The 14,626-nt window shown below is 41.6% G+C and overlaps 2 protein-coding genes across 3 annotated transcripts; one reads left to right on the top strand and one right to left on the bottom strand.

The window, feature by feature from the left end:
• Positions 1–244: 244 nt before the first annotated feature.
• On the top strand, positions 245–3,563 carry hmgn1b (high mobility group nucleosome binding domain 1b). Its single transcript, XM_023417783.2, has 6 exons — positions 245–430; positions 1,902–1,925; positions 2,097–2,126; positions 2,230–2,271; positions 2,360–2,467; positions 2,555–3,563. The coding sequence occupies exons 1-6, from the start codon at positions 413–415 to the stop codon at positions 2,600–2,602; spliced, it is 270 nt and encodes an 89-aa protein (XP_023273551.1). The 5' UTR covers positions 245–412; the 3' UTR covers positions 2,603–3,563.
• A 1,853-nt stretch (positions 3,564–5,416) lies between these two features.
• slc37a4b (solute carrier family 37 member 4b) lies at positions 5,417–13,552 on the bottom strand. Of its 2 annotated transcripts, none has more exons than XM_023417739.2 (10): positions 13,423–13,552; positions 11,962–12,410; positions 11,110–11,342; positions 9,692–9,938; positions 7,997–8,149; positions 7,504–7,589; positions 7,300–7,413; positions 7,151–7,216; positions 6,925–7,063; positions 5,417–6,605 (listed from the first exon to the last, which is right to left on the bottom strand). In XM_023417739.2, the coding sequence occupies exons 2-10, from the start codon at positions 12,107–12,109 to the stop codon at positions 6,439–6,441; spliced, it is 1,353 nt and encodes a 450-aa protein (XP_023273507.1). In that variant the 5' UTR covers positions 12,110–12,410; positions 13,423–13,552; the 3' UTR covers positions 5,417–6,438. The 2 variants fall into 2 exon arrangements, with proteins under 2 accessions (XP_023273507.1, XP_023273509.1); XM_023417741.2 differs by lacking the exon at positions 13,423–13,552 and adding an exon at positions 12,644–12,703.
• Positions 13,553–14,626: the final 1,074 nt, after the last annotated feature.

Genomic DNA, 14,626 nt, shown 5'->3' with positions numbered 1-14,626 from the left:
AGCTGAGAGGCTGATTTGATGACAATTTTGCCTTGCTACAGCAGATGGTTGCAGTGAAGACAAATAACTCGCCATATTTGTTGACTGACGTGTGACGTACCCACACAGGTAGGAGCCGAGATTTGAAATCTCCTTGTTGACCACTGTGTCGTCCAATCAGCGGGCGGTGGGGGAGGGGCATAGCCCCGTCAATCATGCAGAAACTATAACGGTTTGAATAGGGAGGGAGGGGGAGAATCCAATCCGGTTTGAGCTAGTTTTTCTTCCAATGGAACATTAAGTCTCGCAGCGCTGTATTAAACTGTACTGGTACAGCTTTATCCAGAATATACCACTGAATTTTCTCCTGTATTCAGTAACATTCAGCTCTTTTTTTTCCTTTTTTCAAAAAACACCCCCACACAAACCAACCATGCCTAAAAGGAGCAAAGTGAGTAGACCGATATCTTTCATGCATTCAGAAATACAGTGTTTGTACCCCACGAGTGCAATTTGTGAAACGGGCTGATTACAGCTGGCGGTCAGAGTTGCTGAAATGTTGCTACAAATGTTGGTTTTCTGCACCGAGTGAATGTCAACAGTGTTGCGCCGTGCAGCCCAGAGTTTGGTCGGTATGTAGCGTCTGTTTTGATTTTCTGAACTGGCTGATTCTTGCTCTTATGTCTTGTGCAGTGATTATCTTTGTGCCAAGCGATTTTCAGTGTGCCGGTTTTCTCTTTTTTACCGCAGAGTGGTTGACATGCACAGTTGCATTAGTGTTTAAATACATTTACTTGCAGTGTAGGACAAAGCAGGGTCGTTCTCTCCGTCGATCGGTCGCTTTTCTGCAGAGAAAGTTGGCGGCATATTGATTGTTTCCTATGGGGGTCGTCACGCTGGATACTAAAGTTTCTCGGAGGGAAAATGGGACCCGAATTGAAAACGCAAACCTCAGTAGTAGCGTGTTATTCGGTGGGAGTTTAACTGTAATGTTGGGGTTGTTATTTTTGCGCGGGCACCAAGTCCTGTTTGTGGCTTTCTTGTGGAACAAAAACACTTTTAATGATGTCATCAGCGACTTTGTTTCCCAAACCTAACGTGCATGTGTCTTTTGTTTTGGTTTTTTTCTGTTAATGTAGTGTCCGTGCATTATTTTGACCGATGGAAAAATGCATTTGTGGGAAGGCGTTCGTCGCGATAGCCCTGTGTCTTTATGTGTATTGTCGGCTCAGGCCAGTTGTAGGTTATGCAATGGCGAGCCTCCGTCAGCACAGCGCTGCTCCTGTTGCTGGGGGTTCTAGTAGATTCTGCTACCAGACCGACAGAGTCGCTGAGCATCTCGGAGTGACTCTTTTCAAATTGATGGCGGGAACCCTCACTACACTGCTCGGTTTTCTCCCTACACTGGCAATCCCATTTATTACCAATGAATGGATGTGTCGTGAGGAGGCGGAGTCCGCCCCCTCCTCCACCGGAGTTTTACAGTAGGCAAATCACTTGCAGGAGCAGGGAAAGCACAACCTGATGCCGTTTAAACTACATTTTCCCGTTGTTATTGTTGTTATTATTATTATTATTAACATTATTTCTAACTGATACAGTGACTGTAATCCTGCCGACTAATTAGTAGGTCTTATTCACATACAACAGCGTGGTGTTTTTATGTACTGAGCATGCAAATGAGGTCCACCGTGCAAGATTTTTATCTCAGTCAATCACAGTGATCTGTCTGAATTAAATCATGTATGAAGTTGGACGTGCAGCCATTGGCTAATATTTTGTCTGGAAACGCCCACTTGTGAATTACATAACTAATACTTAAAGCCCATGCTCCATTCCCCTCCAGCAATTAAACCCACCATAGGCGCAGTAGAATACAGACGTTCTCATTAACCTGATTCTGTCTCTTTTTTTTCTCACAGGCAGCTGCAGGAGGTGATTCAGCGGTAAGGAATAAACAGAATAACACGCTTTGGATTGATCCATGTTTTATTCATCCTTAAAATAATGAAACAGTCTGTGCATCCACCAGGGGTCAGTAACATCACATAAGTGAGAACGACTGTCTGATACTGAATATTAAAAGTAATCACAGTGTCTGTTGCCCCTCTCTGCAGCCCAAGAGGAGATCTCTCAGGTTGAAAGATGTAAGTAAAAGACTACAAGTACAATAAGCAAAGATAACACAGACAATATGCATGTTGTTCACTGTATTCTTTGTGCCGACGTTAATGCTGCTCTTCCCCACAGAGACCTGCACCTGCAAAGGCAGAGCCCAAACCTAAGCCAAAGGTGGGGCATTGTTTTGATTACTTCTGATTTATTGAACTCTGTACTGTTAATTGTCAGTGACAAATGGAGTTTATATTTTTGTTTGCAGAAGGTACCTGCTAAGCCTAAAAAAGCTAAGGAGGTAGAGAAGGCCAAGCCTGAGGAGAAAGCACCAGAAGCCCCTGCTGAGAATGGCGAAGCCAAAGCTGAGGAAGAGGTAAGAGTTCATGTCATCATATATAAACAGAAAAATAAAGCTCATATACTTGATAATGTAACTTTGACTCTAAATGTTGTCTTACAGGCACCAGCTACGGACACAGCTGAAGAAAAAGATGAGGCAGCAGAATAACATCTCTCAAACCACGTCTTTTACCAGTGCTCCCTGTACCTCTTTTCTTGTACAATTCAGGGGAATATTTTTATCAACTATTTTCTAAATACAGGTTTTTTAGTAGTTTGATTGTAGAGAACACTTTTTTTTAATGAAAGAAAAAAGTCAATTTGGAGACGGGAATTTCATCACATCCCACAATTTTGCATCGCCATAAATATTGCGGTCATTGTTGTTACTGTCAGTGGATTTCATTTCAATTTTAAATGTGAAGGAGGGGAGGGTGGAGGACAGGTTACCATGTCAACACGCAAGCACGACGTTCACAGGAGCAGGGGCAACAACCGGAGGAGCTTGCCTGCGTGGATTACATTCCATATGCTTTATAAGGGACAGTGTATGTAATCTGTGCTGGGGTGGGGATGGACAAAGTCACAGGGCAACTCATTGTTTTATTGTTTATAATGAAGAACAGTGTTTTAGAATGTTTGTAAGCTTTGTTCCTATATGTTAACTCTTGTACTCATGCAGTTTTCTTAACGAATCTGATCAATAAACCTAAAATTCCTAGTACTGGAGCTCTCCTTATCAGAACTGCATCGCGTGTGTTGGTTGTGTCTCTGTTCTGTGATAGCATCGCAATAAATTTGTATAGCTGCTGTGAAAAGGGTTTTCAATCTTTCTATATGCAGTGTGTAATGGTACATTGTAAGGATGGTAAAATGGAATTTGTTTTCTTAGTAAAGCTAATCAGGTGTGTAACCATATAAAAACACTGTTGAGACTGGTTTCTTAAAGGCCAACAGTCAAACTGTACATTTATTTGAGATGTCAAATGCATACCAGCAGTAGCAATATTCATGTGGGTTTTAGGTATCTGTATCAAGTACAAGTGTGCAGTTTATTTTTATCTGTTTATAGATGTACCTGTGTAATGATTGTTATCAACAAACCAATAAAACTCAGTTGGTAGTTGTTATGCTGTTTCATTCTGAAAAGTCACTTAATTGGGTTACAGATACAAGACTAGAAACATTACATTATGAATAAAAGGTAAGGTGTAGTTCATCTTTAGAATGGATAAGATGAAATTTAACTAATGAGACTTTATTAAGAGGAAAAAATATTCTGCTAAAAAGCATACACTGCAGGATTCAGTATTCATAGTAATATTAGTAAGGCTTTCTCCAAGAGAAAATTCATGTTAAAACAAACAAAACAGATAAAGACCTATTTAAATTAAAAAAAGAAAAAAGTTGCACGTAAGAGCTACATATAAAATATTCATTACAATTCATTAGACAATAGGTCAACTGTGCATAATAAATGCAGTGGTGCAATTCTTGCAACCATGTATACAATGTATATAGTCCTAAGTATCTATAAATATGAACTATAAATATTATAATATATTAGTAATAAGCCACTGAACGATCAGTTCATTTAGGGTACAACTGTACAAAGATCAAAGTCACAGGCTGAACACACTCTGGAGGTTGTTGTGACTTGTTGGCTGATCAATATAATTTGGGTTAAACTTTTATTTAAAAAAATTGCAGTTTGGTGCAGATATTAAAAGAAATGTCCCAGTTGATGACAAGTTCAAAGACAGGTCAGATTCAGTCTTTAACTGGTCAGGTCTATGGTTTAACACAAAAACATTTTATAGGAAGCATTAAAGCATTTTAACCACCCATGTTAAAGAATATTAAGATTCATGTGTTCTCAGTCACCTGTAAAGCCAGTCTCAAAATGATGGTTATAGGAGCTGTGTCCATTGCAACCAGATGACCGACCAGTTTCAGCACCATGGACAGTTTCACACTGAACCGACGTTCATCTGCCGCTGTTTTCTCTGTATCGTCTTTTACCTTTGCTCACATCATGATGCGTTTAAACCCGTTTCCATAAAATTGTATGAAGCTTCTTTGTTAGTAAACAAACCGATAACGTCTTACGTCCTTACGTATCTTCCATGCACTTCCGGTTCCACGTTCTCTTCCGCGCTGCTTTCACAACATGAGTTGTGATCGGTCCGGGGAAAAAGCAAAGAGAAATGTACGTGAAACGTTCACCTGAGAACCTTTGGCATTTACCAACGAAGCTGTCAAATGATTTACTGGAGTCCACACTGCAAACACACCCCTGTCTAGTTTATGTTTCCTATCAGCGTGTATACCGCTGGCTTACACGTTAAATCTCCAGTTGTCTTTACAGCGAATGGAGAAATGCATGACCGGTGATTTCCGGTTATTGAAGTGTGCACCCATCGAGAGGGGTCTGTTTGCACGCATCATTCTGTGAGCCGGTAAAATTACAGGTTTGCAACTCAAATGGGAAATCAAGACGCCCCAGTCAACTGCATATTTCTCCTTATGAAGGTCTAACATGTTATTATGATGTTTGCAGTGGTGTAAAGTCTCCAACTCAAATACATTTATTCCACAGCTAAAGTTACTGGTTACTATTCAGATGTAGATAAATAAAATAAAAATATGGGTATAAAATAAAGGGACAAAAGAAATAATATGACATAATCATCTTGTTCAATACATTGTGATAGAATAAATCAGTAGTTCACTCCACCACCTAGTGAAGTTTAAATAGAATGGCATCCAAACTTTTACACAGGCAGCAGTTACTATTTCTTGAGTTGCTTGAGAGTATTACTGTATGATGGACTTGAAAAAAAAAGTCCTTTCACCATGTGGGTTATATAGACACGGACATGGTCCTCCCAGCTTGTGGAAGGCTTTAAGTCTTTTTGTCCATGACAGACGAATCTCACAGTAAGGGTGTACGTGCTAAATTGAATTACTGACAGTTTAAATATAAAATCACCAAAGTACACTTCACATTTATTAGGTTTCCTTAATCTTTCAAGTCCATGGTACAATTCCTGTAAGATAGAAATTTGCCAATGTGGCACTGAGTGTAGATCCCTTATTAATAGAGTTGACACGACTCGCAGATTTTAGAGATGAGAAAGGTAACAATATATAATCCAGGGTTGTAACTGTTGTACACAACTACAATGGCAGTGATTAAACACCTGTAGTAAAGGTTTGATTTATATAGACCCTTAAAAACATGTCAGATCACAAAAGCTGACATGGTCTCAGATTACTGCATCATAGTGTATCTGTATCATTTATCACAGAACTGTGTATAAAAATAACATGTTCTCCAGTTACTTCATTTCAGTGAAATAATGAAACTATTACAATTTTACAAATACTTGAGGTATCAGTAAAATGATCGATGACCATGATACATGCTACAACATTTGTGCAAATACCTAGACAAGTAATAGTCTATAAATTACAGAACCGTCAGTAAACATTCAATATGTTAAATATAACCGACCTCCATTGAAGGCAGGGGGGGGTATGCAGTGAGCAACTAGTTTCATCTCAACAAAATCCACCCAAACCTTTACAGACTTTCACGCCTCTTTAGCACACAGCTGTCATAAAGCAACTTTTAAATTTCCCTATATGAAAACTGTTTTTTTAGGATCAAGAGGAAGCACTAAAATGTGATCGTGTGATGAACAATTGCGATCTACTGTACTTACTGTACTGTTGAGTATGAAACAAAAGCGAGTAAGTGTGAGACAAAAAGACCTGATTGTGAATTTAAAGTGATTTAACAACCTACACCCGCCCTGAGCATCTACATCAAGTCAGGACAAAATGTCAGATTAGTTTTTGTTTGACCGTGGTTTAGTTTGGTCTAATTGGATCTGTATTAATGTGCAGTCTTCTGCACACAGAGGACTCAACAGTGCAAAAACACAGTCTGTCCAGTCACATAAGAGGACATTGACAGTTGGCTCATTTCAGGCAGGTGCATTAGTCCATTTTCTCTGCGCTTCGTCCCATTCTGGTTCGCATGTTGCGTACAAGGAAGAACCCGATGGTTGCGATGGCCATTACCACCTCGGCTACCCAGAAAGCCATGTCCCAGCTGTGTCGTTTGGCAACAGTGCTGAAGGGAAGCCCCGCCATGAAAGCCCCCACTGTAACAGAGAAAGATGGATTACAGGCAATGCTGCAATATCATATTGAAGGTACCATGTAAACTTTAGAACAAAAAGTAGTGCTATGGGAGAATGTTTTCACAAGTGGGCCCTCTGTTGTTTGTATTGTGCATACACACACATGGATGTTTTATGAGGAAGGAAATGCATTCAGCGTGTTTTGTTAGTCCTCAAGGACACACACACTGTTTTTGTGAGAACCATTCAATGTAAAAGTAACTAATGTTTGTTTACCACAAACACAGGGTACCTTTAAGTAATACTGATGCTTAGTTTGTCACGTGCACCTGCAGCTTACCATTAGCCATCAGGGCTACAACAGCATGAGAGGTTCCACAGAAATTTGAAGGAGCACTTTCACTGGCTATCACGCCAAACAAGGCAATTGGTCCATAAGAAGAAAATCCAAACATAGCACCAAGGAAGAGGATCCAGATCTGTAAAGGACAAAAACAAAATGTGAACCACTGTGTTGGTGAAAGATTTCTCCATTAACCCCTGAATTTAAGAAGTTTTGAGCATACCTCTTTTTCTGACACACCAATGAGGACGGACACAGGATGAATGACTTGGACCCAAAGAGGAGCCTCCTGAACCAAAGAAAAACTCTTGTAGTCATGTAAATTTCACATTTTTCACACAGCGATTTTTAGGTAATACAACAGAGAATTACCTTTGGGATTTCCGGCGTGATTGTGACTCTGAAGAGGTACATGGACACGTACATACCAGCCATCATGAAAATGAGCAGGCCGTGACGAGGGTTGCCGTGGGTGCCCAAGCCTTGCTGGAGAAAGTCAAAGGGGGGGAAGTTTATAACACTGTCATTTAATCGACGATCAAGTTTTTGTCTAATTAACTTGCGTCTGTTACTCACCCGAGCTACTGCTCTGTCTGAGATGAAGCCTGCTGCCAGGCTGCCCACAAAACCTCCCACCTCCAAGGCACTCATGTAGGTGCTACCTGTTAGCAACACAGCTGAGGTCACTACCTTTAACCAGTCACATTACGCAGCTGCAACCAGAAATATTCAACCCCTCAAGTTAAAAAGGTATTATGATGACGTGTAGAGAATTAAATAGAGTATTTATTGATACATACAAGAAGTTTTGAGAACATAAGCTGACATAATTTTGAGTTTAAATGAAAAACATTTAGTTTTCTAGACAAATGTCCACGTGCACTATTATTCAACCCCCAAACTCAGTGCTTGGTGGAGCATTGCCTTCATAACCTCTTCATAACCTCTTCAACCTCTTCCTGAAACAATTTCAGGAAGTGCTGACAAGTTTCTGTTGCCTTCTGGTGAATACTTCCCGTTGCAACTGTATGAAAAACCAATGAGAAGCAAAGGACAATTAAACACGTACCCATAAGAGCAGTTTGGCCTTTCTCCTGCATGAGGAACAGCTGTCCCCAGTCAGTGGCAGCCGTCTTCACCCCGAACACCACCAAGTAGCCCAGAGACAGCACCCACAGGAAAGGAGAGAGGAGGAATTCACTCAGCGTGCTCTCACTGTTGCCTGGTGAGGGGAGCACAGACACGAGTGGTACGTTCAAGAGTCACATTAAAAAGAGATCATTGTTGAATACATTCAGGATATAGTAAGTGCAGAATTACATAGACTAACACAACTATGTTAGTCACATGTTCTACACAGTATACCAGTCACATGGTGATATGTTGGTGATATTAGTATCTGACTGATTATACTACATCAGTTCTCAAATATCCAAACACAAAGAGTCGCACACATCTTTTAAAAACTCCCGAAACATCTTGTAATTTGCAGCCATCCACACCGCAACGATCTGATGACAAAGAGCAGAGATCTGAGGAGAATTCTCCAAAAGCATCACCACACAGCTGCAGTCCTAAGTCCTGTTAGAAGAACAGAGTCTTCAGAGTTTTAGCAATCCCTGAAAACTGTCTGGGATGTAATCATGATGAGAAAGGCTGTAGCTAGAAGCAGAGTTTGTTGTTGGTTATTGAAATTGTTCCACTTGTTACATGTACTAACAAGGAAATGATTATGTGACCCTGTCTACCCTATAAAAAAAGATGGTATCCTAAAGTCTTGTGACATTGCTGCGGAAAGAATTACTAATAGATAGTAAATATCTGTTCATGGATGTGAAGAATAAGAAGACATTCGAAGAATTAATACAATGGTGGTGGTATGTAGTTGCAATATACTGTATATATTGCAACTACATGTTGAACAGTATTTTTCTTGGGGCACGCCAGATTTGACATTTTTAGCAATGATATTTTTAAATAATAGAGATTCAGGAGAAAACAGAATATTACTGAGAAATTGAGATTTTGATTCACTGCTCCACCTGTGTGTAGGACGTGTGTGGACATGTTTGTTGTTGGGATCCGAATCATTATCAATGACCTGCTCTCCTTGATGTGGATAATTACTTCATGCATGGTGGTAACAGATTTTGGGTTATAGTTGTGACTGTGTAGGTAGTCATAATCTTCCTCACTGAGGTGGTTAAGCAGTGATGATGGAGGAGGAAGATCTCCAATGGAGGAGATCTAGTCTGAAGATGTTGGTAAGATCTGAATATTGGTGTCTGATGTGCAGCTGATGTATAACATTACATTGATAGCTTTAAGATTTAACCAAGCCTGAGCTCCAGCTAATCAAATGAAGAGTATCTCACACTGGTGGGATAAAATGATGCTGTTGCCTGAGTCCAAAACCCAAAGACATTTAGTTTATTATCCTGTAATACAAAGAAAAGGAGCAAATACTCACATTTGAGAAGCTGGAATAACAGAGTATTTGGCATTTTTGCTCAACTGAAGCATCTGGCCTCAGTTGAGCCACGTATGAGCTGTAAAACAGGTCAGGATGATCTGATAAACCCACACACACCTGCAGTGTTAATGGTTACTTGGGCCAGTACTGCAAGTGAGGGTACTGACACAGACCCAATGTTGGGAAGTTGTAAATTAAAGGAAGTCAACACGGCATCATGTGACTGACATGTTTTGCGCTACACAGGAAGTGGCCTCTCTACTTGCTGTAATTCTCTCTTTCTTTGCTTACCTCCCTTCGCCCCCTTCTTGGCTGCTGGCTGGATGCTGGGTAGGCCCACGTCCTTTGGCTCATTCTTAACAAACACCAGGCAAACAAATGAGAAGGCGGCACAGAAAATGCCGGACATGGTCAGGATAGCCCTCCAGTCGTAGTACTGCAGAAGCACCGTGACCAGGATTGGACCCAGACTCCCGGCCAGGTTCATACTGCAGGACAGCACTGACCACCATGTTCCAAACTGGGAGGGCTCATACCACTGAAGGAAAAGAAACAAGAACAAGCAGAGAATATTCAACACTTCCAAAATACTACAACAGGCAGAGTCAAAGAAAGAAGACTTATCTCCCCTCATGTGCATGTTTACAACTATCATATGTTGCACATATTGTTCTTTACTTTCATGCTCTACTTTCCTGAAGGAACATTCTCATTTCACAGAATTTAATTACAATTAAGACGGATTTAAAGAAGCAGAAACACTTCTAATGTGCAACACTGTTCACATTCTTCTCTTATTTTACTGCTTCATGCTAAATGACATCAGAGCCACACCCTATCATGATGTAATACAGCTGAGGGTGGCCATAAACATTCCTAACACAGCAGCCCAGTAACCCATAACTTGAGAATCCACTGGGCAAACACTTGAGGCAGCCCACAGGCTGATTTAACGCTGCATTAATCCACAGCGTGTAGCGATGAACTCAGCTGTGGAGCAGGAGCTGCAGAGCTGAAGCAAACTGCTTAAAGACTTGACTTTCCTCTCACTAGAGAAGGAAAAACACCTTTGGTCGATGTTGTTTTCTTTTGGAAAGATTTACTGAGGATCTTCTAAAAATACATTGTCCTGTAATCTGATCCCCTACCGCACACTGAACACATGCCAAGGCTATTTATTCCCCACCTTTTGAACATGCTTCTTAAGAGCCACAAGGCATACAGAAGAACGCATTAGGCTTTGCTCCAAGAGTATTTACTATCAGAGTCCTGCCTATAATGCATAAAGTCCCCTGCTCTAAGAGCTCAACGATACCAAAATTTTAAATAAAAGAAATCTGAAAAAAATTTAAAATGTAATTCCAACACTGCTGATATCATTACTTCTGCCTTAGTGTGTCATACAGCTGATATCTCTTTAAACCAGACAGCACTGCCTACGGCCTCAGGATCAGTACTGTCTGACAGCACAGGCCAGGACTCCTGCAAACAACTCTGAACACAGTTCCACTTTCTCAGAGAACAGAGAGCAAACACACAGAATATGTCTTGCAGCAGGTGGCTCCCACTCTGGGGTTACACCCTTTCACTAGCTGCCCAGAATAATCAGACATCAAGAGGATCCCGCGTGTTGAGAGCGGGACTTCCTTTGGCTCTGAACATCACAACTAAACTGAATTAGGAATCTGTGTTTCATGAGGTGGTAATACCTTGCGCAGCACTTTCCCACACGGGGGCCAGCCACAGCCCTGTCCCAGGCCGTTGATGAACCAGAGCAGTGAGAACATGGACACAGTGGAGGTCCAGGAGAAGACCACGTTGATGCCGCCCACCAAGAAGAGGCCGATGGAGAAAAGCCAGCGGGCGCTGATCTGATCTGACAGCACGCCGCTGATAAACTTACTGATGGCGTAGGCCATGGTCTGGCTGCTCGTGATCAGACCTGCAGACATGTGCAGAGAGAGACTTTACGAAAACAAACATGAACTATACATACGTCAACAACTGAGAATCACATTGTTTCACTGCTAATAATATAAAATCAGCCTTAAGTAATAGGAGAAGTAATAGAATACTCTCCAACCCTGTTAAATATGATGGCATTAGTTACAAACTTCCCTGTGCCTCAGTACAGACTCACAGGTGCTATCATGGCTGCAGACTCTTTGTCTTTTATAATACTCTCAACTGTTGGTTATTTCCCTTGAGCTGTTAGCAAAGTGTTACAACTCTGCATCGAAGTCAAGTGAGGTGAGGAGACAACACTTCACATAGCAAAGTGCTGTATTAGACATGAATACACAAACAGAAGGTGGAGGCTGAAGGTGGGTGAGGGTGAAACGGACAACTGGAGCACTTCAATGAATAATACAGCATTGGGTGAATATACTTGAAATGACTGGAAGTAGTTTCATGTCAGTTTCCTGCAGTTTTGCCCCAGCGCATGTTAATACTTTTGGGCAGGCTTAAATAAGCCAGATTTATACGTTATTGCACAATGTTGCAACAAAAAGCGTCTCATTAAAGACCTAATTGTTGCACAGTTAATGTTGCTGCCTTACCCAGGTCATCTTTGTCCAGTTCAATCTCCTCCATCACAGAGGGCATGACGAAGGAGAAGGTCTTCCTGTTAAAGAAGTACAGCGAGTAGCCGATGAACATGCAGATGAAGATGACTACGCGATAGTAGCCGTAGCCCGTGGCCCCCATGATTGCACTTGGTCCAAGAAAAAACTACCAAAGAAAACTTCAAGGATGACGAGGAAAAACGATAATTATATCCTCAGATTCTTTTCTTCAGCAGACTCTTGTATTTGGGTCCTGTGGCATCTAGATTATAACCAATCAAGCTGAGTGGACTGCAGTTATCAGCAGTCAACTGTTTGCACTGGGACAATGGAGATATGCAACATTGGCTGGGCAGCACTCTTCCTGCAGGCTGGTGGCTCCGTCTGTCTGTGAGCTTGCTGTATGTAGAGGTGAGGGCAGAGGAAGGAAACCTTACACCAGCCTGAAAATGAAAACCACACAACAAATGTTATTTAAATTAAGGCAGAAGCAATTACAACTAGTCATTCTAGTCACTTAGTTATAATGGGTTACAAGGTCAGATAAAGGATCATTTAAATATCACAATGCCAAACACAATTATTTAAAGAGACATAGCAATCAAAGTGCTCTAACCCCTTTTTAAAAAGCAGTTAACAGGTAGAAATAAGTGTTTATGTTTTGAACAGTACAAACTTAATTTTCACAGCAGTGTAGTATCTGGAGCTGCTTTTGTTCAGATACAGATTTGTCTCCATGTTGGTGGTTGTGATGTGTGAGGTCAGCTGACCTGGCCATCTTGTTATACAGCTGCAGCCCCTCCTACATCACCAGGTGCAGATTCAGGATAAAGTGACTTTCTGCTACACGTCACTTTCTCTAACAGCCTGTCATATAAATGTCAAAGTTGTTCCTTTAACTGGCTCGGGCATATGGTGTGGAAGTCTGCAGTCAGCAACCCTAAAAATATCAGGTGTCGGGGGAACTTCAACTTAAGACGATCGACCGGGTTGTAGCCAGTTTGAAAGAAAAGAAATTAGAAGTGTAACTCGAGAGGAAGCACGATGACACTAACTGATCTGTAAGGATGTTCTCCGGTCACAAGCAGCAACATTTTTGCTCTGTGCTGTAGCTTTGACACTTAGATGATACGTGCTCCCCTGGGTGCCCACTCACAACTCACACCGGCACAGGCCTGTGGCGGACACAGCGTTTACAGCAACACAGCAAATAACAATGTAGTGATTTTGTCCACGAAACGGGACCACTCTTTGCTAACGCTGATGCAAAGTATTCTCAGAGTTACTGGTGGCGAACTGATCTGAGGGCGGTCCGTGTATTCGAGTGTCCCACGGGCCTATATTTCACCCAATGCCGATATAAAGCGAGCCACGTCGATGCTCGACGCCGCCTGATACAGCGGTCCACCTCACTGCCGCCGGCCTGAACGAGGAAAAGCCTGTAAAGCTGGTTACCTTTCAGTCGCGTCCCTCTTGCTGATCCCCTCCATGCCAAAGGACGACGCGCGTTCCTGAGTCTGCAGCTCTTGAGCGCGCCGCCGTGACACAGAGCCACCGTGGCAAAAAAACAAAAAAAAAAGAACCCCACACAAACTGCTGCAGGATAGTTTCCAATGTTACAGCACGATTACGACCCATGCATGAATGCATTTTAATGTGGCTGAAATAGACGTCGTTTCTCACGCCGCAAAACTCTAGTTAAATATCTGTGATTTTAAATGTGTGATGCATCACAACAGCGGCAACATAATGTAATTCATTTTCACATATTGTTTCGGGAAAGACTGGGCCCAGCAGATTATCTCGGCACAGTCGACGATCTATTTTTGACCGTAACATCTCAACATGTAGCGCACACCGCTCACTGCTGCCCTCTGTCGGTTGAATCCAATGCTGTGCTGATTCTACAAGGTGTGCAGGTTTAGTGTAACTCTACACACCTTCCCACAGCCGGCGTTTAGCTTGTCACAACACGAAAGGGCTAATAACATTGAACACACTGCAATGGCTCACGGGCATTGCTTATTGAGATGCTGGATGAAAGTGAGCCATAGTTAACAACATTTATTTCACCCGTGTTTTTCCTGCTGTGAGAGGTCAACGTGTCTGCGAGAAAACAAGGTCTATATTCAGTGTTGGGTCTATTTTCAGTAGTGAACTACATGAAATTAAATTAGTAGTTTTTTAGCGTCTTGCTTGTAGTTCTGCTACATCCATGTGTGCATAGTGTAGTTAACTGCTGAAACTACAAACATTTTGGTGCCATAGAAGAAAATTGAGTTTTCTGACTTTTATTTTATCCATGTTAAGCCCTGTTCTTTCACCCTGTTCACTGTGAAGGCATTTATCAGGCACTCCTCACCAGACACTTGACCTTTGTTTAGTACATGCGCAAAAGCCAGGGGTGCCTGAGGAAGAATCACCATGACCATACTTAAGCAATTATTGTACACCAAACCAAAGCTGACATTCCATCACATTCCCATGAATACTGGGGTATTTTATTTTGCGGTTTGTGTGTGACCTGTGAACAAGTAAGCACTTTTTGCAATAACCTCAGATGGTTTTTTTTCTGGCATGTGACTTTTTTGTGTTATATTTTGTTATAATTTTGTGTCACATGTACATTGTCAATTGTTGTTTTTAAGTCAAACCAGTA

This window comes from Seriola lalandi, unplaced genomic scaffold (genome assembly GCF_002814215.2).
Source record: "Seriola lalandi dorsalis isolate HSWRI2012SDOR001 ecotype SW California unplaced genomic scaffold, Sedor1 jcf7180002054577, whole genome shotgun sequence".
NCBI lineage: Eukaryota > Metazoa > Chordata > Actinopteri > Carangiformes > Carangidae > Seriola > Seriola lalandi.
Note: the sequence above shows the minus strand (reverse complement) of the source record. Positions and strands in the feature narration are given on the sequence as shown.